Source organism: Barbus barbus (genome assembly GCF_936440315.1).
Source record: "Barbus barbus genome assembly, chromosome: 14".
Classification (NCBI taxonomy): domain Eukaryota; kingdom Metazoa; phylum Chordata; class Actinopteri; order Cypriniformes; family Cyprinidae; genus Barbus; species Barbus barbus.
The window spans coordinates 29915880-29943562 of NC_136742.1; the positions used below are offsets into that span (position 1 = coordinate 29915880).

The 27683-nt window shown below is 35.0% G+C and overlaps 1 protein-coding gene across 1 annotated transcript in view; it reads left to right on the forward strand.

Moving 5' to 3' along the window:
• Window positions 1-26837, forward strand: part of LOC306880509 (alpha-(1,6)-fucosyltransferase-like) — a 44344-nt gene extending 17507 nt beyond the window's left edge. The window contains exons 3-9 of the mRNA XM_079434060.1: window positions 4302-4467; window positions 8665-8779; window positions 12804-13041; window positions 20834-21080; window positions 24616-24792; window positions 25563-25713; window positions 26384-26837. Coding sequence (XP_079290186.1) covers window positions 4302-4467; window positions 8665-8779; window positions 12804-13041; window positions 20834-21080; window positions 24616-24792; window positions 25563-25713; window positions 26384-26713 — 1424 coding nt within the window. The 3' untranslated portion in view covers window positions 26714-26837. The remainder of the gene's footprint in view (window positions 1-4301; window positions 4468-8664; window positions 8780-12803; window positions 13042-20833; window positions 21081-24615; window positions 24793-25562; window positions 25714-26383) is intronic.
• The last annotated feature ends 846 nt before the right edge of the window (window positions 26838-27683 follow it).

The following is a 27683-nucleotide window of genomic DNA, read 5'->3' on the forward strand; positions in this document are numbered from 1 at the left end:
TGTATACAGTTTTTACTCATTTTTATTTTTGTTTGTTTCAGTTAACATTTATTTCATTTCGAAAAAATGTTTCTTATGGTTTTATTTAATAAAACCCTGATTTGTAGTTTTATCATTTTAACAAATTTCTAAATGTACAAAGGAATATATTTACAATATCTTTCTGGGATTTAGAGATTTGTTTGGAATATTTTGAAACTATTAAACGGCAAATATACTATTTCATTTGATACTACAATGATACTAAAATGGTCGGTGTGGTGCACTCTGGTGTTCCCCAGGGATCAGTTTTGGGCCCTTTACTTTTTAGTATTTACATTTTTCCTCTTGGCCAACTTTTAAGAACACTTGGTCTTAACTTTCACTTTTATGCCGATGACACTCAGATCTACATACATACAATATGTCAATATGCCTGTGTCTTTTCTTACTGAAAAAATGGATGTCTGAAAATTTGCTCTTTCTAAACAGTGATAAGACTGAAGTGATGCTTATTGGTTCCCCTCACCAGTTGCACAAAGCAGAGTCCGCAACTTTAGGTCTGGATGGCTCTGCTTTACAGTTTCAAACTAAACTAAAAAATCTGGGGGTATATTTGATATTTGATATTTGACACCAACTTAACATTTGATCTGCATGTTCGTAATAGAGTCAAAGCATCTTTTTTTCATCTCGGAAACATTGCCAAATTACGTCCCATGTTGAATTTTTTCTGTGGCTGAAAAGTTAATCAACACTTTTGTGTTTTCGGGGATTGATTATTGTAATGCTTTGCTGGCTGGAGTTTCAAAAGCTACCCTAAGTAAATTACAGTTGGTACAAAATTCAGCTGCCAGAATACTGACTAGGACCAGTGCAAGGGAGCACATCACACCTGTCTTGGAAAAATAGCACTGGCTTTCTGTTAGTTTTCGTATTGATTTTAAAATTATCATGCTTATAAGGCCTTGAATAATTTGGCTCCTCAATATTTGTCGGAGCTTTTAACCCACTACACACCTACACGTGTTCTACGCTCTTCTGAAGCTGGTCTTTTAACTGTTCAATCAACTCGGCTTAAAACTATGGGTGATCGGGCTTTCTCTTCATTGGCTCCTAAATTGTGGAATTCCCTACCCTCTAAGATTAGAAATGCAGAATCCCTTAGTGTTTTTAAATCATCCCATAAAACTTTTTTAGGGTAGCTTTTATGTGATTACTTTTTGTTTTATTATATTGGCCTTGTATTGTTTTATTTGTTTTTTACTGCCTGTACTTTTGTGTGTATCTTTTTTACTTCAAATTTGTATATGTATGTAAAGCGTTTTAAGATGCTACTTTTAAAGGAGCTATATAAAATAAAGTTTATTATTATTATTATTATTATTATTATTATTAAAACCAAGTAAGGGTAAATAAGTCAAATTAAAATATTTGAAATGTATCAAATACACATGTTTTTGGTTAGATAGAATAAGATAGAAATCCGCCTCTTGCGTTCCTCGTCTCCGGAGTCTCCGGAGAATGCGTTCCTCGTTCCTCGAATCAGTCTGAATTAACAATGTAATGGCGTTAATGAGAAGACTAATTTTAAAAAGTAAGTAAACAACTCACACACCTAGATATAACCACTAAGACTTGAGAAGACTTGAAATGGCCTGAAAACATATTTAGCAAGCTTTGATGACTGATGATCCGAAAAATTCAAAAATAGTTGAAAGTTAACTATTAAAAAGAAATGTTCACAAAATAAAATATATTGTTTAAATTGTTACTGCCTTGAGTTATTATGATGGAATAAATGTAAAATGCTTAAAAACACTAACTTGATGAGTTTCATACTTGGCTTTAATAAACAGAATATTGATTACATTGTCAATCAATTTGTTTTGCTTTTTCTCTTCTTCTGATAGTGTAAGAAATGTTTAGCCAAGAAAATGTGACTGGGACATGAATTTGCATTTGATTAAAATAAAAAACAGAGTTCCTGTGAATATACAGTGCTGCTCACTAATATTGGCACCCTTGGTAAATATGAGCAAAGGCGGCTGTGAAAATAAATCTGCATTGTTTATCCTTTTGATCTTTCATTTTAAAAATGTACTAAATTCTAACCTATCATTGAAGTAAATCAATGGAAAGTAGGAGGAAATTCCCTTTATGAAAGAAATGTTTTCCTCTAGTTCACGTTAGCCACGGTTATTGGCACCCAATTATGGCAACGCACTTTTCCCTAGATAACAGCTCTGAGTTTTCTCCTATAATGCTGAAGAGTTTGGAGAACACCTGACAAGAGATCAGAGGCCATTCCTTCATACAGAATATCTCCAGATCCTTCAGATTCACAACTCCATGTTAGTACTACTTCTCTTCATTTCACCTCACTCATTTTCTACAGGGTTCAGGTCAGAGGACTGGGATGGATATGGCATAAGCTTAATTTTGTGTTCAGTGACACGTTTTTGTGTTGATTTTGATGTTTGTTTTGGATCACTGTCTTGATGGAAGATCCAAACATGGCCCATTATAAGATTTCTAACAGAGGCAGTCAGGTTTAGATTTTTTATCTGTTGGTATTTGATAGAATCCATGATGCCATGTATCTAAACAAGATGTCCAGGACCTCTGACAGAAAAATAGGCCCAAAACATTAAACATCCAGCAGCATATTTAACCGTGGACATGGAGTACTTTTTATCTCTGTTTGCACCAAACTCATCTGGTGGGTTTGCTGCCTAAAAGCTCTTTTTTATGTTTCATCTGACCATAGAAGTCAGTGCCATTTGAAATTTCAGTTGTGTCTGATAACTGAATATGCTGGTGTTTGTTTTTGGATGCGCAAGGAGTTTTTTTCTTGAAACCCATTTGAACAACATGTGGTGATGTAGGGGATGTTTGATATATATATTTTTAAGCTTTCTGACCACAAGACTCAACTAATCTCTACAATTCTCCAGCTGTGGTCCTTGGAGAGTCTTTGGTCACTCAAACTCTCCTCCTCACTGTGCATTAAGACGATATAGACACACATCCTCTTCCAGGCAGATTTTTAACAACTTTAGTTGATTGAAACCTCTTAATTATTGCCCTGTTTGTGGAAATTGAGATTTTTCAATGCTTTAGCTCTTTTCTTACAGCCACTTTCTATTTTGTGAAGTTGAGCAATCTTGTTCTGCACATCAGAACTATATTCTTTGGTTTTACTCCTTGTGATGGATGATTAAGGGAATTTGGCCTTTGTGTTCCTCATATTTATAATCCTGTGGAACAGGAAGTCATGGCTGGACAATTACATGCTCCTAGTCACCCTGGTGTGCAACAACAAAATGTAAATACGAATAGGAATATACTTCAGATATATTTTTCTCATATTAATTTCTGGGGGTGCCAATAATGGTAGCCAACATGCATTGAAGAAAAAATTTTTTTTCATAATGTGAGTTTCCCCCCACTTTCAATTGTTTTAGTTCTATGAAAGTTTAGAATTTTGTGGATTTTTTTGAATGAAAGATCAAAAAGATAAGTGATGCACATTTATTTTCACAGCCGCATTTGCTCATGTTTACCAAGGGTGCCAATATTAGTGAGCAGCACTGTATATTTCAGTGACACCACTGATATTTAAAGTAAATATATAATATATTTTGCATAAATAAATAAACTAGTCTTTATAAGTCTAAATTATAAAACTACAAATATAATAGTTCATTCAACACGGAAACATTTTTAAAATGTATATATTGCAAAATAATCTAACCCAATATTTCAATATTTTTATGCTTAGTATAGTATCACATTGTTAGCTTGGTAACACAACAATTGTGAATCATACTGTATGCAGAGCATCTAAATGAGTCACTTTTGAGGTTCCATCTCAGTTAGGATGCTGCCCGTGTATACAGAATGAGCAGGGCAGCTCACTAGGATTTGGAACAGAGCCTTCATTCAGGGTCATCCGTCCCGGAGAGATTATACCCAGGGGTTTCTTGAAAAGCACTGAAATGGACTTGTTACATAAAAGCAAAAGAAGTAGGCAGAGAAGTGTAGAGCGAGAGAAGAGTGAAAGCAGAATCAAAAAGAGGACAGTCAAAATCTGTAGGAAAGATCGACAGCAATTGCAACCTTTCACATTTTCTTCAAGAATTCACAGACTAAAGATCTACTTGCCATCTTTTTATATAAAACACACGTGTCAACAGTAATAGCTGGTAAATCAACTAGATACATTGTGTACTGAGGCCGGTTAGCTGTAATTATCTTCACAGCCTTTCAGACATTATTGCTTAATTAAAGCACTTTTGAATCTCTCTTCTCTTTGTCAGTTGGTCCGGGTCGAGAACAGGAAGAACTGCGGAGGAAGGTGGAGAACGGAGTGAAAGAGCTGTGGTATTTTATTCGCAGCGAGATACAGAAGCTGAGTCACGTGGAGCCGTCAGACAGACAGAAACACACTGAGACGCTGCTGCAGGACCTCGGTCATCAACAGAGGTCAGATACGTACAGTATGATCACACTGTTGCTCACTGATACTCTTTTGTTCCTCAGGGGAGGCTGGTTGAGGTTTCGTTCAAGTTTTGTCTTTAATTCTTTAGGAGAAATTAAAAAAGACACAAATGAGACATGCTGAGAACTAGGAGACTTCACTTGCTCTCATTTAACCTTATTATTATCTGGGAGAAACAATTTATCTCTCTCTCAAAGCATATTTAGGTCATATTTTGACATAGTAATAAAAATAATGAAGACTACAATTTGTATGAAGAACACGAAGCCTATTTTTCAAAATATTAAGATTTATTGCATTGTGACAATAGCGCATTTAGCCTCTGAATTCTTTTTAATGTAACAATTTTATGTGAAAATAAAAAAATGTTTTATTGAAATCATAAAGAATTAATGAACTACATGAGTATTTATTGTATTGTCTTTAAATAAAAAAATATATTATGGCATTTTTACTATACTTGAAAAAATTATATATATATATATATATATATATATATATATATATATATATACACACACACACACACACACACATACATATATATATACTCACAGAAGTGAGTACACCCCTCACATTTTTGTAAATATTTTATTATAACTTTTCATGTGACAACACTGAAGAAATGACACTTTGCTACAATGTAAAGTAGTGAGTGTATGTTAATGTTAATGTCTAAACCGCTGGCCACAAAAGTGAGTACACCCCTCAGTGAAAATGTCCAAATTGGGCGCAAAGTGTCAATATTTTGTGTGGCCACCATTATTTTCCAGCACTCTTGGGCATGGAGTTCCCCGGAGCTTCACAGGTTGCCACTGGAGTCCTCTTCCACTCCTCCATGATGACATCACGGAGCTGGTGGATGTTAGAGACCTTGCGCTCCTCCTCCTTCCGTTTGAGGATGCCCCACAGATGCTCAATAGGGTTTAGGTCTGGAGACATGCTTGGCCAGTCCATCACCTTTACCCTCAGCTTCTTTAGCAAGGCAGTGGTCATCTTGGAGGTGTGTTTGGGGTCGTTATCATGTTGGAATTCTACCCTGCGGCCCAATCTCTGCTTCAGTATGTCACAGTACATGTTGAAATTCATGGTTCCCTCAATGAACTGTAGCTCCCCAGTGCCGGCAGCAGTCATGCAGCCCCAGACCATGACACTCCCACCCCCATGCTTGAGTGTAGGCAAGACACACTTGTCTGTGTACTCCTCACCTGGTTGCCGCCACACACGCTTAAATCAAATAAGTTTAAGTTGGTCTCATCAGTAATCCATGTCCTTAGTCTGCTTGTCCTCAGCAAACTGTTTGAGGGCTTTCTTGTGCTTCATCTTTAGAAGAGGCTTCCTTCTGGGACGACAGCCATACAGAACAATTTGATGCAGTGTGCGGCATATGGTCTGAGCACTGACAGGCTAACCCCCCCACACCTTCAACCTCTGCAGCAATGCTGGCAGCACTCATACATCTATTTCCCAAACACAACCTCTGGATATGACGCTGAGCACGTGCACTCAACTTCTTTGGTCGACCATGGCGAGGCCTGTTCTGAGTGGAACCTGTACTGTTAAACCGCTGTATGGTCTTGGCCACCGTGCTGCATCTCAGTTTCAGGGTCTTGGCAATCTTCCTATAGCCTATGCCATCTTTATGTAGAGCAAAAAAAATTTTTTTCAGATCCTCAGAGAGTTCTTTGCCATGAGGTGCCGTGTTGAACTTCCAGTGACCAGTATGAGAGAGTGAGAGCGATAACACCAAATTTAACACACCTGCTCCCCATTCACACCTGAGACCTTGTAACACTAACGAGTCACATGACACCGGGGAGAGAAAATGGCTAATTGGGCCCAATTTGGACATTTTCACTTAGGGGTGTACTCACTAATTTTTTTTGGCCAGCGGTTTAGACATTAATGGTTGTGTGTGGAGTTATTTTGAGGGGACAGCAAATTTACACTGTTATACAAGCTGTACACTCACTGCTTTACATTGTAGCAAAGTGTCATATATATATATATATATATATATATATATATATATATATATATTAGGGGTGTCCCTGACTAAGGATTTTCATAGTCGAATCGGAATTTTTGAATATTGCCGATAGTCAAATCATATGTTTGGGGGCGGGGCAAAATACATGACCAAGGTTCAAGTCAGACATTCGACAGTCATAATTACTGACATTAATGCATAGGAAAAATGTGTAACGGACTCTACAAACGGGGGAAAATAATGTTTTATATTTTGATTAAAAGATAGTTAACATTAATCATTATATCTCATTATATTGTAGCCTATAAGACAGTTCTACATTTCTGTTTTGAGCTGCGCGCACTGAAGATGACCAGTAGAATGAAGCATTAATCAATGGGATTTAACCCATTTATCTCATATACGTTTCGTTATTTATACAACATAACATTAATATTACGACTATCTGCACAAAATGCCCGAATGCACTTGAACGTATCTGCACGGCTCTGAATGAGCTCCTTTTGTGGCAACCAAACTCTAAAAATTCACAGCGTTTTATTATAATAGTGTTCTCATTATAATGTTATGTATATGACAGTCCCAGTCATAGTTATTAATATTCTGCATTGTTGTTTGTCCTGCTCGCACTGCGCCCTGAAGAGATAATTACCGTAGTGCAATAATGAAGTGCTTTACTACAGCGCAACTCCACCAAATGCATCTTATAGGCCCTACGAGATAAATAATATACACCATATATATAAACCAGCTGAAATGTTTTGAAATCACTTGTACTCCTACCTGATCGAAAAAAAATCAAGATATTGTAACATTGCAAAATATTGTTAAAATTTAAATTAGCTGTTTTATTTTTGAATATATTGTAAAATGTAATTTATTCCTGTGATAAGCAGCTGAGTTTTCAGCAGCATCATTACTCCAGTCTTCAGTGTCACATGATCTTCAGAAATCATTCTAATATACTGATATGATGCTCAAGAAACATTTCTGATTATTATCAATGTTGAAAACAGTTTTATATTTAAAAATATAATTTCTTTTATTTTTATTTCTGCTTTATATTTTTGTGGAAATACATATAATTAATTGTCAAATGCAAAAAATCTTTATGTTCCTAAAGCAAAACATAGTTTATTTATGTATTCTTCTGTTTTTGGGGTGAGTTGTGAATGTTCTTGATGGCTTTAATAACATTCAGGATTGTTTTTGGTGAGTTGGATGATGAAGAATTGATGCGCGTTTCTAGTTTCATTATTATGAAACGGGTCCAGACACTAATAGTGCTGTAATAGAAATATAGCAGCACTTAATATTGAGTTATCACCCGCTAGACTAATTACGGACAGAGACGCTGTCAATATCTCATTATCTCGGTGTCTCTCAGACGCTCCATCAGCACATTCACACCTGTTTTTCCGTTTTGACAAAGAGAAGCGTTCGATACACATTTAACACAGTGCTGTTTTCCAGCGGACGGCTCCCTGAGGAGTCTCTCATTGATGAAGTAATAATTAAACTCCTCATAAACTCAGCATATGCTCATCTGTTTGAGTTAGCAAGTGACGCTTTAACAGAATTCATTTCTAGTGTCTAAAACTCAATTCTGTTGGGAGCTTTTTGAGATATTATTTGATTTATTAAAGGAGTAATTCATGCAATAAATAAAAAGGATCATCATTTACATGTTTCAGACCTGTATTACTTTATTTCTTCTGTGGAGCACAAAAGGAGATGTCGGGCTGAATATTCATGCTGCTCTTTTATGATTTCATGAGTATATCAGTTATTCAGTTTGGTTTGACAGGATTGGATTAATTTGATTTCATAGTTCTGTTCAAAACGATGCCTCAAACCCAAATGTAACCGGAGGAAGAGTTGAGGTAGAAATGGGATCAAAATATGGTTAAAATAGGTCAAGTATTGTACTACAAATAATCAGCAGTGCTGGGGTGATTATTTATAAATTATAGTCCATTACTGAATACAAATTGCATGACAAAAATATATTACGTAATGTAATATGACTACTTTTAGATTTCTCTTTTAGAAAAAAACATCAATGAATAATCACTAATTGTGTGTGTGTGTGTGTGTGTGTGCGCTAATGTTACAACCCAGCGCTGGTAATCAGTGCATTGTCAGCTGATAGAGGAGGATGTTTGACGCATCTCCTGTGTGTTTCTGTCAGAACCATCATGACAGACCTGCATGATCTCAGTCAGGCAGACGGAGCAGGAGACTGGAGAGAGAAGGAGGCCAGAGATCTTTCCACGCTGGTGCAGAACCGGATCTCCTTCCTGCAGGTACAGAACCACCCTTCCTCCTGCTGTTAGTCTTCCTAAAATACAGGGAAATTGTGAAATATTATTACAATTTAAAATAACTGTTTTCTATTGTAATAGCAAAGCTGAATTTTCAGCATCATCATTCTAGTCTTCACTGTCGCATAATCCTCCAGAAATCATTATAATATGCTGATTTGCTGCTCATTTATTTGGTGCTCAATTATTAATCGTAATATTATGCTTAATATTAATGGAAAACATTCATTAATGATAAATTTTTGGACATTTCCTTTAAAACACAATGCAATGTGTAATTCAAAATATGGTTAAAACATATGGAAGCCCATTTCTGTCGTGTAAAAAAAAAATAATGCCTTAAAAAGTTGAAATTATGACATACTTAAGTCATAATTATGAGATAAAAAGTTGAATTAATAAAAAAAAAATTAATCGTAATTTAATTTTAAATAATTGTCCATTACGCTAAGTGTAATCACTTAGTAACAGCACACTCTCCTCACCAAGACATGATTTGAGAAATCGTTCTTGTCTGGAACACAAACCAATCGATTTAGGCTTTAGAGCTGAATCATGTGCAGAAGCAATAAAGATGTTTGTCTCAGGGAACAACACTAATTAAATATCTTTTCTGATATGATTCCCTCTGTACCGTTGTCCCGTTTCTTTTTTCCCTCCGTTCTCTTTATACTGAGATCCATGACTTCATGTCAGTCTAATCGCACTAAAAGCCCGGTAAAAGGAAATATTGATGCCGTTTGTGAGTTTGATTTTCTTTATAAACCACTGCTAATGAAAATCAAAGTGTAAGATCAACTGAAGTCTGTCTTTTATTAATTTATTTAAACATTTTCATGTATATTTTCAAAGTTATATTGCGGGATCTTTTGAATCTCGACTCGTATATCTCGATCATACATAATTAGTTTTCTGCAATGAAGCAAGAAGATTGTCAAGTCAATCCAAAAAGAATCATCGAAGATCTCACCTTATTTAAGAGAACATAAAGCTGCTCATTACAGATGGTACCTGTGGTGTAACTAGCCAGTTTAAGCTGGTCTTGTATCTCGTTTAAACTGGTTTTCAGTTGGTTTAGATGGTAAGCCATGAGCCACGTTTTTTTTTTTTTTTTGTTAGCAGCAATTTATTTGACATAAAAGTCTTCAGTAACACAATACGTCTTTCCTGCTACTTTTTATTTTATTTTATTTTTAATTTTATTTTAATTTATAGATTTTTTTATCATTCAGTGCCATTGTATATATCACTGTAACATAGTAACAATTTCAGTAAAATCTGAATTCATGGAATTTATTTGATTTAAATATTTATATAATATTATTTTCATAAATCTGGTTATCATTCAGTACCATGGTATGTATCAAACACTCTCTGATGGCTGATTTCCATATCATCACTGTACCATAGTATATTTTTGCAAGCGTATGCTGCTCCAGTTTTATGCTCAGGCAGCACTTTGAGGCTTTTTCAGATGAGAGTGCTTCATCTGCTGCCATAGCAAACTCTGTGCCAACACTATTGAATTTGGATTAAGAGTAAAATCTATATAGCCTTCACTCGAAAAAAATCCCCAGAAAAAGACACTAACGTGAAAGAGCCGCCAGACAATTCGATTATCGTAACTCCTTTCCTCTAATGGCACAATAAAAATGAAAAAGTGTTTCTAAAGAGAAATATAGACAGCTAAAAGTTTACTTCCCCTGCTGGACACACAGAATCACTTTATCTCTTGCAAATATGTAACATGGTAATCATAATTACTGTCCAAATAACTGCAGTTATTAGTACTGTAATATTATAATTAATATGAGATCTCCTTCAAGCAACCATTTATTTATTTATTCATTCAAAAGTTTGAGGTCTGTAAGTTTTTTTAATGTTTTTTAAAGGCTTCTTTTGTCACCAAGGCTGTATTTTACGGTGGCCGAGAGAGCTCAACGCGCTGCAAATAGAAAAAACACCTGCAAATTAAGAAAACAACTTCCTCAATTTTACAACGCACACGCTGCAAATGCTCACAACTCAACCAAACAAAGAAACGCACTGCAAATAGAAAAAAACGCCTGCAGATTAAGAAAACAACTTTCGTCAATTTGATAACACACACGCTGCAAATGCTCACAATACAACCAAACAAAGAAACGCACTGCAAATAAAATGTATTTGGTTGTATTGTGAGCATTTGCAGTGTGTTTCATTATTTGGTTGTATTGTAAGCATTTGCAGTGTGTTTCATTATTTGTTTGTGTTGTGAGCATTTGCAGTGCGTTTCATTATTTGGTTGTATTGTGAGCATTTGCAGTGTGTTTCATTATTTGGTTGTATTGTAAGCATTTGCAGTGTGTTTCATTATTTGGTTGTATTGTAAGCATTTGCAGTGTGTTTCATTATTTGTTTGTGTTGTGAGCATTTGCAGTGCGTTTCATTATTTGGTTGTATTGTGAGCATTTGCAGTGTGTTTCATTATTTGGTTGTATTGTAAGCATTTGCAGTGTGTTTCATTATTTGTTTGTGTTGTGAGCATTTGCAGTGTGTTTCATTATTTGTTTGTGTTGTGAGCATTTGCAGTGTGTTTCATTATTTGGTTGTATTGTGAGCATTTGCAGTGTGTTTCATTATTTGTTTGTGTTGTGAGCATTTACACCACCTGCTGTCAAATTGATGAAGATGTTTTCTTGAGTTGCTGGTGCTTTTTCTATTTGCATGTGTTTTCTGAAGTTGCAGCGCGTTGAGCTCTCTCGGCCACCGTAGTATTTATATAATTAAATATACAGTAAAAACAGTAAAATTGTGAAATATTATTACACTTTAAAATAAGTGTTTTGTATGTGAATATATTGTAAAATGCAATTTATTCCTTTGATGTAAAGCTGAATTTTCAGCATTATGACTCCAGTCTTCGGTGTCACATAATCCTTAAAGAAATTATTCTAATATGCTGATTTGCTGCTCAAAAATATTTCTTAAAATAAATAATAAAAAAATAATAATAACAAATGTTTTTATTATTATTATTACTGACCCCAAACTTTTATTTTTATTTTACTATTTTATTTTATTTTATTTATTTATTTATTTAACCCTGCTTTTGCATGGCTGTAGCACCTTCTTCACCTTCAGTCTTTCCCTGTGGACAAAAAATATTGAATGAAATAGTTGATCTAATACATAATGAAAGTCTTTCTGACATCAGATGGGACTGTTAAAATCTCACTATATGAATCTCCAAAGGGCTGTCTGTCTCTCGTTCTCTGTCTGTGCTTCTCTCTTGTCTCTTTGAGATCCTGCTTACATGCAGTGAGTGTGATTTAATAATGAAGTCAGACAGCTCTCACTGGAGACTATGAACTCATCAGAGATCGTTGCATAAAACCTGAAAGCTTGCACTGGAAACAATCATTGCATCCTGGTGAAGGGATTGTGGGAAAACAGTCTTCTGAAGTTTAGCATTCATTTCAGAGTATTTCAGTATGTACAAATTCATTAAATCCAAAATGCAGTCCTAATATTTTATTTTATTTTCTATATTAGGACAAATGCAGCCTTAATTTTAATTACATGCATCATTTCTCTTCTTTATATATTTGTTTCGTTTTATATATTAGTTTTGTTTTATTATATTTTATTTTATTGTATGTGCTCATGCACATGCAAATTTCTTTAATCTAAAATGCAGTCATAATTTTAATTGCATATCTCATTTCTCGTCTTCGTCTGTATTTATTATTTTATTTTATTTTGTGTAATTTCTCTTCTTTTTCTATTTTTTTTTTTTTCATTTACACATGCTACATTGGTACAAATTTATTTAATCTAAAATGTAATTCTTAATCTTAAATTTAATCTTAAATAATCTAAAAATTGTAATTGCATGCAGTATGTCATTTCTCTTCTTCATCTAGATTTTATTTTATTTTATGTACACATGCTATATTGATACATATTCATGTAATCTAAATGCAGTACTAACTAACTATAATTGCGTATGTGATTTGTGGCTCAGAACCCACAGGACTGCAGTAAAGCTCGTAAGCTGGTGTGTAACATCAATAAGGGCTGTGGATACGGCTGTCAGCTCCATCACGTGGTTTACTGCTTCATGATCGCTTACGGCACGCAGAGAGTCCTGATCCTCGAGTCCCACAACTGGCGTTACGCTCCCAAAGGCTGGGAGACGGTCTTCCGGCCCGTCAGCGACACCTGCATGGATCGATCCGGAGCCACGACCGGACACTGGTCAGGTGAGCAGATCTTAAGTCTGACTTCTTTCTTTCTTATGTCATTGTCTTACTATCACTGATACTAAACTATTAAAGTTACTGTTACAGTTACTATGATAGACACTGTACTATTAGTTTTTGTTAATATTTTAAATTAGATTTTTGTTTTGTTTTTACTTTTAAAGTGTTTTTGGCATTCTTTTTTTATATTTATATACAGTTTTTATTCATTTTTATTATTATTTTGTTTATTTAGTTTTAGAATTTTTTTGTTTGTTTGTTTTAATACTTACACTAAATTAAATGAAAATGTGAATGTTGCTTTGACAGCTAGCTGATATTAAATAAGTATAATTTTTAGCAACAAAAGTGGGGTTTTTTTGTTTTGGTTAGCTGTAATAACTCTGTTATGGTGAAAGTGTCTATTTACCACCGCTTTAGACATTCAAAGTTATAGTGCTTTTAATGTTAGTTTCACTGTTTTTAATTTAATAAAAAACTGAATAATAATCAAATGACTTAAAATATAAAACTGCCATTCAAAAGTCTCTTTTGCTCACCAAAGCTGCATTTATTTGATTAAAAATACAGTAATATTGCAATTTGAAATAGCTGTTTGTAATATATTGTAAAATGCAATATATTCCTGTGATCAAAGCTGTATTTTCAGCATCATTACTCCAGTCTTCAGTGTCACATGATCTTCAGAAATCATTCTAATATACTGATTTACTGCTCAAAAAACATTTCTGATTGTTGTTCTGCTTCATATTTTTGTGGAAACCACATTTTTTCAGGATTCACAGATGAATAGAAAGTTCAAAAGGACAACATTTATTTGAAATAGAAATCTAATGTAACATTATAAATGTAGATAATGTCCTTTTTGGTAATGCATCCTTGTTGCATTAATTTATTTCAAAGAATCTTGTTCAAATAATCTTTTGAACAGTAGTGCATTTCATTTTTTATTTGCTTTAAATTTATAATCTAAAGAACAATATAGAAACGATTTTTCTTGAATTTCCAGCAAACCCAACGTAACATCATTGCTGGAAATACATCTAAATGTATTGATGTTTGCAGGTCTCCTTAATTAAAATACATGTTTACTTGCGTTCTCTGATTGCGTTGATTTAATTGTTTTTCGCTTTCCTTCGAATTCATTTGAATGTGTTTTTAAATGAACATAACTCTCATTTCAGTCCTTTTTTAAATTAACTTGTGAACTGATTGTAATCTTTATTCTTTTTCATGCCAATTAAGCACCACTGTGTATGAAATGCATTATATATAAGTTAATTCAGGCCTGTATTTTCTACTGTAAAACTGTCATGTGAACTAGAGTCCACTTCTCTAATGTTCTTAATGCTTAATAGACAAAGTGTGAAGCTCTAGTACAAGACGGATATTTAAGCGTAATGAAGACATGTGAAAATTTCCTCTCTTCTTTGTGTCCTAATTATTACAGTCGAGGATCTGTTGAGGGAATAAATTATCTGAGTATTCATCATCAAAACCCATTCCAGCCGGCAGAAACAAAAAGCGTGAAGAAGAGCTGCGAGTGCTCTTACATAATCCTGGGAACGGCTTGGGAGTTTTTTCTTAAATATTTCATGCTTTAGCTAATTAAAATTTCCAGCATACTCCGATCACATGTGCACTTGCTGGTGGAGAGGCCGTAAAGCAGCCGCTGTTGTTGTGTGGTAACTGTTAGGGAGAGTTTTAATGAGCTGCTTGTCAGTTGGTTTGCGGTCGAGAACGTTCTGCTGCTTTAACGCTCATAATTAGCAGACCTGCCGTAACTTGTTTTTTAACAAACGATTAAAACAAAGCTGCTGTTTCTTTGCAACACTTTCAGACGGGGTTAATTTGTGTGTTTTCTTAACTCAGTTCGAGTTCTCATAGGTTAATCAGAACTATTTTATTCCTCTAATAAAGGTGTGACAGAAAAAAGTGAGAGGAAAGTTCAGCCAAACATTAACTTGGTGTCATTTACTCACTCTCATGTTGTTTCAAACTTTATTTATTCTGCGTAACACAAAAAGAGATGTTTAACAACTTTCATACTGCTATTTTCTTACAAATGAAAGTGATAGTGGACAGATTAAGTACAAAAAATGCACCATAAAAGTGATTTTTGTGCTGTTTTCAGCTCTATAAGTGACTATAAGTGATTCTAAATTCATAATAACTGCAGCCTGAGGGTGAGTGAATGATTTGTATTTTTGTGAGCTCTCCCTTTAGAAACTGTTTATCTGCCAAATAAACATCGGCAGCTCTTTCTCTTGGCCTGTGTGTTTTTGTCCCTCTGTGTTTCTCTGGAGGGTGTTTGTGAAAGGACTGCGGGTAAGTGACCTGTTTAATCTGACGTGTCCAGACGTCTGCCCTGAGACCAGAGCCAGTCATTCCAGCACCAGGGAGAGCCGGTTTGTTTTGCGTGCGAGCGCTGAAATGGGTCACCTTGGCACACGAAACCCTGCGACTTATGAAGAAACTCGCCTGCGGAGCACTTTGGGAATATTTCTGCAGATCAAAGTCTCTCTGGTTTCCTCTCGCCGTCGTCCTCTCACGCTGTCGTCCTTCCTCTGCCCCGCGTAACGCAAACGGCACAATTACATCTAATCAGGCTTTATTTCTCAGGGGTGACTTTGTATCATCACACATAAAGCGTGCCACACTTTAATGCAGTTAAACGCTACACGAGACATCTGCATCAGACATTTATGAGAAACCTGTGGCAGGTCAAGCATTTGTTTCATGGTTAGTGCATGAAAATCCACTGAGATGCAGTAAACTCAAGCTGAGGAAAATAAAAAATTAAATCTTACTTGGTCTTCTTTCCAGTACAAATATCTAAACAATCAAAGCAAGATACATTTACTTGATACATACATTTTAATTGCTGCTAAATTGCTATATAAGGTAAGTCTTGTTTCCAAAAATGTATCAAAATTAAGTGAGTTTATTATTAAAACAAGAAAAATATCCGGCAATCAGGTCAGAAAAATAAACTTAATTCAAAGTGGAAACCAGATTATTTTTCTGACCCCTTTGGCAGATATGTTTTCTTGTTGTAATCAAAAATGTGTACTTTTGTCTTGTTTTGCTGTAAAAAAAATGTCTAAAATAACTAAATTAAATTAAATAAATTGACTTTTTTTTGGTAAATCTGCAATAATTAAATGAGTTTGTTTAACCTTAAAATGGGCAACGTATCCTGGGGGATACAAACATTTGAGAGGCTGTGGGGAGGCAGGGAGTGTAGTGCAGAAAGGGTGTTTGTTGTGAATATTTAGATATAGTGACTTTGTTCATACATTCTTTGTTTAGCTCACAGGAAGCATTTAAAACTGCATGGCCACCTATAGTGGGAAATCTACACACCCTCTGATAAAACTTGATCTAGTTCACATATTTACACATGTTGGAGGGGACTTACCGGTTTAAAAAGCTGTTGTTCAGCATTAGCTTATAAGGTTTATATTGAAATTTTGTTAATTAAATGCTTACATTTTTTGTAATCCGTCTCTAAATATTTGTATCCCTGGGGATACGTCACCCTTTTAGGTACAAATCAAGAAATAAAAATACATATATATATACACTCACACTCAGGATTATTAGGAACACCTGTTCAATTTCTCATTAATGCAATTATCTAATCAACCAATCACATGGCAGTTGCTTCAATGCATTTAGGGGTGTGGTCCTGGTCAAGACAACCTCCTGAACTCCAAACTGAATGTCAGAATGGGAAAGAAAGGTGATTTAAGCAATTTTGAGCGTGGCATGGTTGTTGGTGCCAGACGGGCCGGTCTGAGTATTTCACAATCTGCTCAGTTACTGGGATTTTCACGCACAACCATTTCTAGGGTTTACAAAGAATGGTGTGAAAAGGGAAAAACATCCAGTATGCGGCAGTCCTGTAGGCGAAAATGCCTTGTTGATGCTAGAGGTCAGAGGAGAATGGGCCGACTGATTCAAGCTGATAGAAGAGCAACTTTGACTGAAATAACCACTCGTTCAAACCGAGGTATGCAGCAAAGCATTTGTGAAGCCACAACACGCACAACCTTGAGGCGGATGGGCTACAACAGCAGAAGACCCCACCGGGTACCACTCATCTCCACTACAAAAGAGAAAAAGAGGCTACAATTTGCACGAGCTCACCAAAATTGGACGGTTGAAGACTGGAAAAATGTTGCCTGGTCTGATGAGTCTCGATTTCTGTTGAGACATTCAGATGGTAGAGTCAGAATTTGGCGTAAACAGAATGAGAACATGGATCCATCATGCCTTGTTACCACTGTGCAGGCTGGTGGTGGTGGTGTAATGGTGTGGGGGATGTTTTCTTGGCACACTTTACGCCCCTTAGTACCAATTGGGCATCGTTTAAATGCCACAGCCTACCTGAGCATTGTTTCTGACCATCTCCATCCCTTTATGACCACCATGTACCCATCCTCTGATGGCTACTTCCAGCAGGATAATGCACCATGTCACAAAGCTCGAATCATTTCAAATTGGTTTCTTGAACATGACAATGAGTTCACTGTACTAAAATGGCCCCCACAGTCACCAGATCTCAACCCAATAGAGCATCTATGGGATGTGGTGGAACGGGAGCTTCGTGCCCTGGATGTGCATCCCACAAATCTCCATCAACTGCAAGATGCTATCCTATCAATATGGGCCAACATTTCTAAAGAATCAATTGTTGAATCAATGCCACGTAGAATTAAGGCAGTTCTGAAGGCGAAAGGGGGTCAAACACAGTATTAGTATGGTGTTCCTAATAAGCCTTTAGGTGAGTGTATATACTCTGTGATTTTGTGGCTTGTGTTTTAGATAATCAAATCTTTTAGTAATCTTGACAAAACACATCGTTGGAAAGGTCTGACAGTCAAGGTTACATATTTGGTAACTGTTTTGTAATAGAAGTTATATTGTGACGGAAAATTATTGATTTGTGACAGAAAACTGCATCAAAAGAATTCAATAGAGTTTAGGTGTAACCTAATGGTTATTTTTGGTATAGTGCCCAAACTAATTCTCACAGAAACCACAATTTTTGTGATATCAACATCAAATTATGAACATAACTTGGTTAGACATATGGCTTTAATTGTATAGCATAAATTTAAAGTGCTAACTTATTTTATAAAGTATTTATTTGATATAAAATAAAATAGTATACTACATTATCTTTACTGCAAATTTAAACTTCTATAATTTTTTATACTTTCTTTTTTGGAAATGCTTTCACTTCAGGAATAATCTGCTATGTGTCTTCTTTAAAAAGAGACCACCTTAGGACTGTATTCCAAAGCGTTTAGGAATTACTACCATGTTGTAAAAAGCATTGATAGACAAGTGTTTTGTTTTCAGTGAATTTATACCCCCAAAGGAGAGACGTATCCTGGGGGATACAAACATTAAAATAAAAAATAAAAGTCAAGTTTTGAAAAAAAAAAATCATGAAATTATATTATTTGAGTCCCAATAAGATGGAAAATAGCAATAAATTAATTTTCTGATGTCTCTTTATGGTAGCGCCTCTTTTAGGGTTAAAATAAGAAAACATATCTCTTAGTGTGGTAAAATAAAATAATAAAATAAATTAAATATTGAATTCGGTGGTAAATCAGGATTATTTCTCTCACCCACTGACAAATTTTTTTTACTTGGTTTAAGCAAAAACTGGCTTAATTTTGATATCTTTTTAAGAAAACATGACTTAATATTTTATTTATTATGTATTTAAGTTAGATATTTCTACTGAAAAACAAGACAAAATTATTGAATATATATGATATTTTTCTATTTTTTTGGCAGATTTTTTCTTGTTTTATTATTATTATTATTATTATTATTATTTCTTGTTTAATATCTTATTCTTAAATCAAGATACTTTTACTTAAGAAATAAAATTACTATTATGTCTCTTAATTTTTATGCCTTGTTTTCTGAAAAATATATACCAAGATTTAATGGCTTTATGCTTTAAACAAGAAAAATATCTGTCAGTGTGATTAAAACTAAATAAATAAAGCGTGTTTATGATTAAAACAAAAATATAGAAAAAAATATCTTCCAAAAACATTTTTCCATGTTTTAAGCAAGAACTTGCTTGGCCTTGATAAATGAATGTTGATTTAAGAATATTTAGATATTTGTACTGGAAAACATTAAATAATAATATAATTTTGTGCAGTGAACTGTTTTATATTTTAATAAAATGCTCCAGGTTTTTACATTCGTCTACCATAAACAGCTACTAGCTAATAGTAGCAGTTACTAGCTTATAAACTATATCACATGATGAAGAATTCAGCACAAAAGCATATGTGTGACTGTATTTTTCATCATTTAGCAGCAGGAGCAGCAGTGTTGGTGTTGTTTTGAGCACACAGGTGCACACAGACAGATGCTGATAAGAGTAAGCGATTGTCATCAGGTGCGGCTGCTACCTTCTTGTTAAAAAACATGAGTTTTCTCATGCAAATTGGACATTTTCTTTGTTTTTACTTCACTGCTATTTCACTGCTAGCAAAATGAAAATGATGCCATCACTTATGGAAGCCTGTTTCTGCCGTGAGAAATATAAAAGGGTAATTTTGAGTTTATATTTTGCGATTTTGAGCAGCTTTTCTCAGAATTGTGAGATAAAGTCACAATTATCTTTTTTTATTTTGTGGTGGGTAGAAAAAAGCTAAATTGTGGGATGAATTGTGAGAGGGGAAAGGTCAAAATTCTACATTTATCTTGCTTTTTTTTTTTTTTTTTTTTTGTGAGAATTGAAAGATATAAACTAAAATGGAAGTGAAAGTTGACAGGTCCAAAAAATTAAAATAATAATAATAAAAACACCACAAAAGTTTCATGGAAGTGCATTGAAGGCAATTTCTGCGTTGCATGGACAAGCCTTTTCAAACTTTGATATGTTTGCTATTTTCTGTAAAATGAGGAGCTTCATTTATATGAGTTGTGCACAAATGTAAATAAGATTTGAGAGCTGAAAATAATGACTTTTGGGTTTGTTCATCACACAAATGCTATCGTATGGCTTCAGAAGAATATAGAAAAGAAATATTCTAAAGCCTGTAGACTGAAAAATATAAATACATATATTTTTTTTATATCTTATGCATTTTGCAGTGAAAGTACATGAGACTATCTGTTAAGTAAAACTAAAAATGACAAAAAGCACCATAAAAGTTGATTGTCAAGTCTTTTTAAGTCGTATCTTAATTTTATTTGAGGAACTTTGTTTTGTTTTTTTTGAAGTTTGATTATTTTTATTATTATTATTTAAACTCATTCTAATATGTTGATTTGATGCTCAAGAAAAAAATATATAATTTTTGTTGCTTAATATTTTTGTGGAAACTTTGATGCACTACCATTCAAAAGTTTAAATAAACATTTTAAAAAGCTGCAATGATAAACTGATCAAAAGTGACAGTAAAGACATTTATAATATTACATTAGATTTCTGTTTCAAATAAATGCTGTTCTTTTGAACTTTGGACTCATCAAAGAATAATGAAAATAAACGTATCACTATTTACACAAAAAAAATAAAACATTATAGCAGCCAAAACTATTGATAATACTAAGAATCATTATTAATAATAACTGAGCAGCAAATCAGCATATTAGAATGATGTCTGAAGAAAAGACGTTTTAACCATCAGTGTATGTATTTGTGTGTTGGTTAGGATGCTAGAAGCAGTAAAAAAGGTTTGGAACAACATGTTGCATAAGTGAATTAACTATCAAAATGTTGCTCTGATGTGTTTCTCTACAGGTGAGGCTCACGACCAGGATGTTCAGGTGGTGGAGCTGCCCATCGTGGACAGTCTTCACCCCAGACCTCCGTACCTCCCGCTCGCTATCCCAGAAGACCTCGCTCCCCGACTGCAGCGTCTCCATGGCGACCCGTCTGTCTGGTGGGTGTCTCAGTTCGTCAAATACCTGGTCCGTCCTCAGGCCTGGCTGGAGAAGGAGATCCAAGAGGCCTGTGTCAAACTGGGCTTTAAACACCCCATCATTGGGTGGGTGTTTCTCTCGTCTTATTTTTCTTCTCACATTTCTTTCCGTCTGTCAGCGTGTGTGTGTGTTTATCTGCGCCCGTGGCAGATGTGTCTAGGTGGGTGTTTCGCTGATAAAACACTGCGAGATAAAGATGGCACAAGATAACAAGAGTGAACATGACTCACAATCACGATGAAATTAATGAGAATAAATGAGAATGAAATGATTGCGGCCCCATAGGAAGCACCATTGTCTCTTGACAGCACCGTGAAATGTAATAACCCAAATAATATAATAGAGTAAATCTATAGTGAAGCATAGAGATCAGCTGAAAAGAGAGAGATGGACAATTACTGATGTGTTTGGTGAATAAGTACTTGATTTCTGCTGTTTTTGCTCCTGTTTCTGAAACGCTGGATTTTGGATTGGTGAAAAAAAATAAGCTCTGAGACCGAGAAAAGTTGATCATCATAATTTCCACAAACACAACTTCTATTTTGAAGCCTAAATGTAATTAACATAAATAAATAATATATTGACCCTGGAGCACAAAACCAGTCTTAAGTCGCTGGGGTATATTTGTAGCAATAGCCAAAAATACATTGTTTGGGTCAAAATCATCCATTTAACTTTTATGCCGAAAATCATTAGGATTTTAGGTAAAAATCATGTTCCATGAAGATATTTTGTAAATTTCCTACCGTAAATGTATCAAAACTTAATTTTATATCAGTAATATGCATTACTAAGAAGTTCATTTGGACAACTTTAAACTTTTTTTTTTTTTTTTGCACCCTCGGATTCCAGATTTTCAGATAGTTGTATCTCAGTCATATATTGTCCTATCATAACAAACCATACATCAATGGAAAGATTATTTACACAGCTTTCAGGTGATGTTCGATAAATTGACACTTATGACTGCTTTTGTGGTCCAGGTCATTCATTCATTCATTCATTCATTCATTCATATATATATATATATATATATATATATATATATATATATACATACAGTCAGGTCCATGAATATTGGGACATCGACACAATTCTAACATTTTTGGCTCTATACACCACCACAATGGATTTCAAATGAAACGAACAAGATGTGCTTTAACTGCAGACTGTCAGCTTTAGTTTGAGGATATTTACATCCAAATCAGGTGAACGGTGTAGGAATTACAACAGTTTGCATATGTGCCTCCCACTTGTTAAGGGACCAAAAGTAATGGGACAGAATAATAATCATAAATCAAACTTTCACTTTTTAATACTTGGTTGCAAATCCTTTGCAGTCAATTACAGCCTGAAGTCTGGAACGCATAGACATCACCAGACGCTGGGTTTCATCCCTGGTGATGCTCTGCCAGGCCTCTACTGCAACCGTCTTCAGTTCCTGCTTGTTCTTGGGGCATTTTCCCTTCAGTTTTGTCTTCAGCAAGTGAAATGCATGCTCAATCGGATTCAGGTCAGGTGACTGACTTGGCCATTGCATAACAGTCCACTTCTTTCCCTTCAAAAACTCTTTGGTTGCTTTTGCAGTATGCTTTGGGTCATTGTCCATCTGCACTGTGAAACGCCGTCCAGTGAGTTCTGAAGCATTTGGCTGAATATGAGCAGATAGTATTGCCCGAAACACTTCAGAATTCATCCTGCTGCTTTTGTCAGCAGTCACATCATCAATAAATACAAGAGAACCAGTTCCACTGCCAGCCATACATGCCCACGCCATGACACTACCACCACCATGATTCACTGATGAGGTGGTATGCTTAGGATCATGAGCAGTTCCTTTCCTTCTCCATACTCTTCTCTTCCCATCTCTCTGGTACAAGTTGATCTTGGTCTCATCTGTCCATAGGATGTTGTTCCAGAACTGTGAAGGCTTTTTTAGATGTCGTTTGGCAAACTCTAATCTGGCCTTCCTGTTTTTGAGGCTTTACATCTTTACATCTTGTGGTGAACCCTCTGTATTCACTCTGGTGAAGTCTTCTCTTGATTGTTGACTTTGACACACATACACCTACCTCCTGGCGAGTGTTCTTGATCTGGCCAACTGTTGTGAAGGGTGTTTTCTTCACCAGGGAAAGAATTCTTCGGTCATCCACCACAGTTGTTTTCCGTGGTCTTCTGGGTCTTTTGGTGTTGCTGAGCTCACCGATGCATTCCTTCTTTTTAAGAATGTTCCAAACAGTTGTTTTGGCCACGCCTAATGTTTTTGCTATCTCTCTGATGGGTTTGTTTTGTTTTTTCAGCCTAATGATGGCTTGCTTCACTGATAGTGACAGCTCTTTGGATCTCATCTTGACAGTTGACAGCAACAGATTCCAAATGCAAATAGCACACTTGAAATGAACTCTGGATCTTTTATCTGCTCAGTGTAATTGGGATAATGAGGGAATAACACACACCTGGCCATGGAACAGCTGAGAAGCCAATTGTCCCATTACTTTTGGTCCCTTAACAAGTGGGAGGCACATATGCAAACTGTTGTAATTCCTACACCGTTCACCTGATTTGGATGTGAATACCCTCAAATTAAAGCTGACAGTCTGCAGTTAAAGCACATCTTGTTCGTTTCATTTGAAATCCATTGTGGTGGTTTATAGAGCCAAAAATGTTAGAATTTTGTCGATGTCCCAATATTTATGGACCTGACTGTGTGTGTGTATATATGTATATATATGTATGTATGTATATATATATATATATATATATATATATATATATATATATATATATATATATATATATATATATATATATATATATATATATATATATATATATATATATATATATATATATATATATATATATATATATATATATATATTTTTTTTTTTTTTTTTTTTTTTTTACTTTTAATGCACTTTTGGAGATTGTCAGCATCCATCACTTTTCACTGTATGGAAATGGCAGCAGGGACACTTTTTTTTGTGTGTGTATTTGTCACCAGCTAAGTCATGTCATGTTATGATTAAAAAGGTTAGAATGCCAGCCTTGGAAAATGCACGATGCAAAAGATATGTGATATGAATCATTAAAAATGCCTTTAATTTGCATATTTTCATGGAGTATGGCACTAGTAACGCCAAGGTCAGGGGTTTGTTTCCCAGGATAATGCATGAACTGATCAAATTCCCCACTTAGGTTTGGGTTTGATAAGTGCTTAAATACGGAATGCATAAGTGCATAAATGTATAAGTCAATGCATTTGGCAGATGCTTTTATCCAAAATGACCTGCATCGCATTCAAGGTACACATTTCATCAGTTCATGCATTTCCTAGGAATCGAAGCCATGACATTGGCATTGCTACCATTGTGCTCTAATGTTTGCATTACAGTTCAATGTAGGGTTTCCAAATAGAAACTCTGTACACTGTCCTTCACACTTTACTCAACTGAGCAAATCAACATCGCTACTACAAACTGCATTGAAGAAAACGTACCTTACTGACCTGTCAGATAACCAATGAGGGGAAAATCCCAATGGTTTCTATAAACAGAAGCAGATAAATCCAGTTTTTCTTACAGTTAGTTTTTCTTACAGCGTCCACGTCAGACGGACAGATAAAGTTGGGACAGAGGCCGCGTTTCACCCCATAGAGGAGTACATGGTCCATGTGGAGGAACAGTTCCAGTACATGGCTCAACACGGTCACGTGGATAAAAAACGAGTGTATTTGGCCACCGATGACCCCTCACTGTTACAGGAGGCAAAAACCAAGTGAGTTATGAGTCCTTAAAGGGTCATGAAACAACAGTTTTGAAAAATGTTACCGCAGTAAAAACAGAAAAAAGTTCAGGGAAAGATGGGAGACCAACTACATAGAACGGCTACTGATCCAGTAGGTTTTGTTTTGCTCTCAGTCAAGAGCATCAAAGCTTTCCTCAAATGTGTTCTGCAATTCACTGCTGCTTTCAGCAAATTGAACAAATAAATGATATCTCACACAACATTACACAAATACACATATATCCAGTGCACAGCAGTCACACAAATTTCATGAAAAATTAAATTAAATTATAATGTGCAATTTATTTTTAAGATTGTCATGAAAAATAAAATGTATTTATAGTTTCTAATTTATTTGTTATGCATTTGTTTGAAATTGATTTTGATTTTAAATTAAAATGTATAATTGCAATTGTTACATTTTATAAAAATAATGTAATGATAAAACACATGTATCTGATAAGGCATTTATTTACTAAATGTATTTTGCACAGTTTTCATCTTCCAGGCTAAAAATCGTCATCGTCAACATCAAAGACGCAATGAAGATTTTAAACCTGGAAGCCAAAAAAGTGGGGGGGGGGACTCAAAATTTACCATTTTTCTGCTACCATTTAAATTACAGATGCTGTCATCTATGTTGTGAATTCTATGATGTGAAAGTTTTGTGTTTCAAGATTAAATTGGCCTCTTTTAATATATCAAATGTAATATTAGATCTAAAATTGTAAAAATTAAATCCAGTATTTTGTGTTTTTCAGGTACACAGACTATGAGTTCATCAGTGATAACTCCATTTCTTGGTCAGCGAGTTTACATAACCGTTACACAGAGAATTCACTCAGAGGCGTCATCCTGGACATCCACTTCCTGTCCCAGACTGACTTCCTGGTTTGCACCTTCTCCTCACAGGTACATCGATTATTGTTTATTTTATCAGTAACATTTTACACAATGAGAATTCATTATAACATTAAGTTAACATTAAGTACGCTAGTAAACATGAACAAACAGTAAACACTATTTCTACAGCATTTAAATGTTAATCTAATGGTTTTCTGACTTTGTTTTTCTCCCTCTGTCAATAATTAATCTATTAAACATAAAAATGAAAGTGACGTGACATACGGCCAAGTATGGTGACCCATACTCGGAATTCGTGCTCTGCATTTAACCCATCCAAAGTGCACACACACAGCAGTGAACACACACACACATCGTGAACACACACCCGGAGCAGTGGGCAGCCATTTATGCTGCGGCACCCGGGGAGCAGTTGGGGGTTCGGTGCCTTGCTCAAGGGCACCTCAGTCGTGGTATTGAGGGTGGAGAGAGTGCTGGACATTCACTCCCCCCACCTACAATCCCTGCCGGCCCGAGACTCGATTTTTATTTAATTTCGGTTTACTTTTATTTTATTTCAATAAATTATTTACATATTATATTATATTATATGCTCCATACATATTAGCTAATGCATTAACTAACGTTAACCTTATTGTAAAGAGTTGCCATTTTACTTTGTCACTTTTAGTTTCTCCCGCCCAACAGATTTCTGACTTTGTTCTTCTGGTTCTATCAGGTGTGTCGTGTGGCGTATGAGATCATGCAGACTCTTCATCCGGACGCCTCGGCTTTCTTCCGCTCTTTGGACGACATCTACTACTTCGGTGGACAGAATGCACACAACCAAATCGCCATCTACCCGCATCAGGCTCGCACGGCGGAGGACATCCCGCTGGAGCCCGGAGACATCATCGGAGTGGCCGGAAACCACTGGGACGGCTACTCTAAAGGGGTCAACCGCAAACTGGGACGCACCGGCCTCTATCCATCCTATAAAGTCAAGGAGAAGATCGAGACGGTGAAATATCCCACTTACCCCGAAGCAGACAAGCTGCTGAGCTTATAGAACAACACATTAATAATTAACGCATGGACGGCTGAACTTACCATGCACTGGATAACAGACAGTCAAAGACATGTGCGTGTGTGTATTTATAGGATGGACGCACATTTTAGGTTTGTATAAATTGAAAAAGGATCTCATAAACTGCTGTGGACATCAAGAGCCTTCCAAACAGCACTCAGATCAGCAGATGCAAATGATAAAAACATTTTTTAAATATTATCTTGCTTTTTTTGTCACTTTCTCTGTCCTGAAACTGGAGTGAATCTCACAGAGGTCACATTCAGGTTACATTTCACCCACAAAATCAACAGAAAAAGTAAGAAATTATATTTTGCTCTAGGAAAATGAAGCCTATTTGAATATTTTGCATTGAAATTTATTTTCATGAAGTACAAAAAAAGTCTGCACTCTAAATGAGTATTTATTAATTTAAAGCAGGGAATTAAATCTAATGCAAATGTTTCATCTTATTTTCATGCAATTATTTTCATCCTATTTGTTTATTTTTATTTTGTAATTTATTTTGAATATATTTATTCATAATTTATTTATTATTACATTTATGTTGGGTCTATAATATATGATTATATTAAGACAAATATTCTTCATTGTTTTTAATACTGCCTTTTCCTTGCTGATTTTTAAAAAACCTATTACAAACTCAATAAAACATTAATGCAAAATGTAATTATTTATTTATTTAGTATTTAGTTATTTTTAATTGTCTATAAATTTAATAATTATGTAATATAATTTTACATTATGGTAGTAATTTTTGCTGATATAAATTAAAAAATGTAATGTTCATGCACATTGCAGTAATGTAAATTGCAGAGAAAATTAGCTTACTTATTAAAATAATGTTAATGGTCCTAAAATAACAATTAGTGGTCCTAAAACAGGCCTTGTGCTCTTCATGCAAAATGTAATTTCTATATTTGATTCTTTTGATTTATTGGTGTAATCTGAT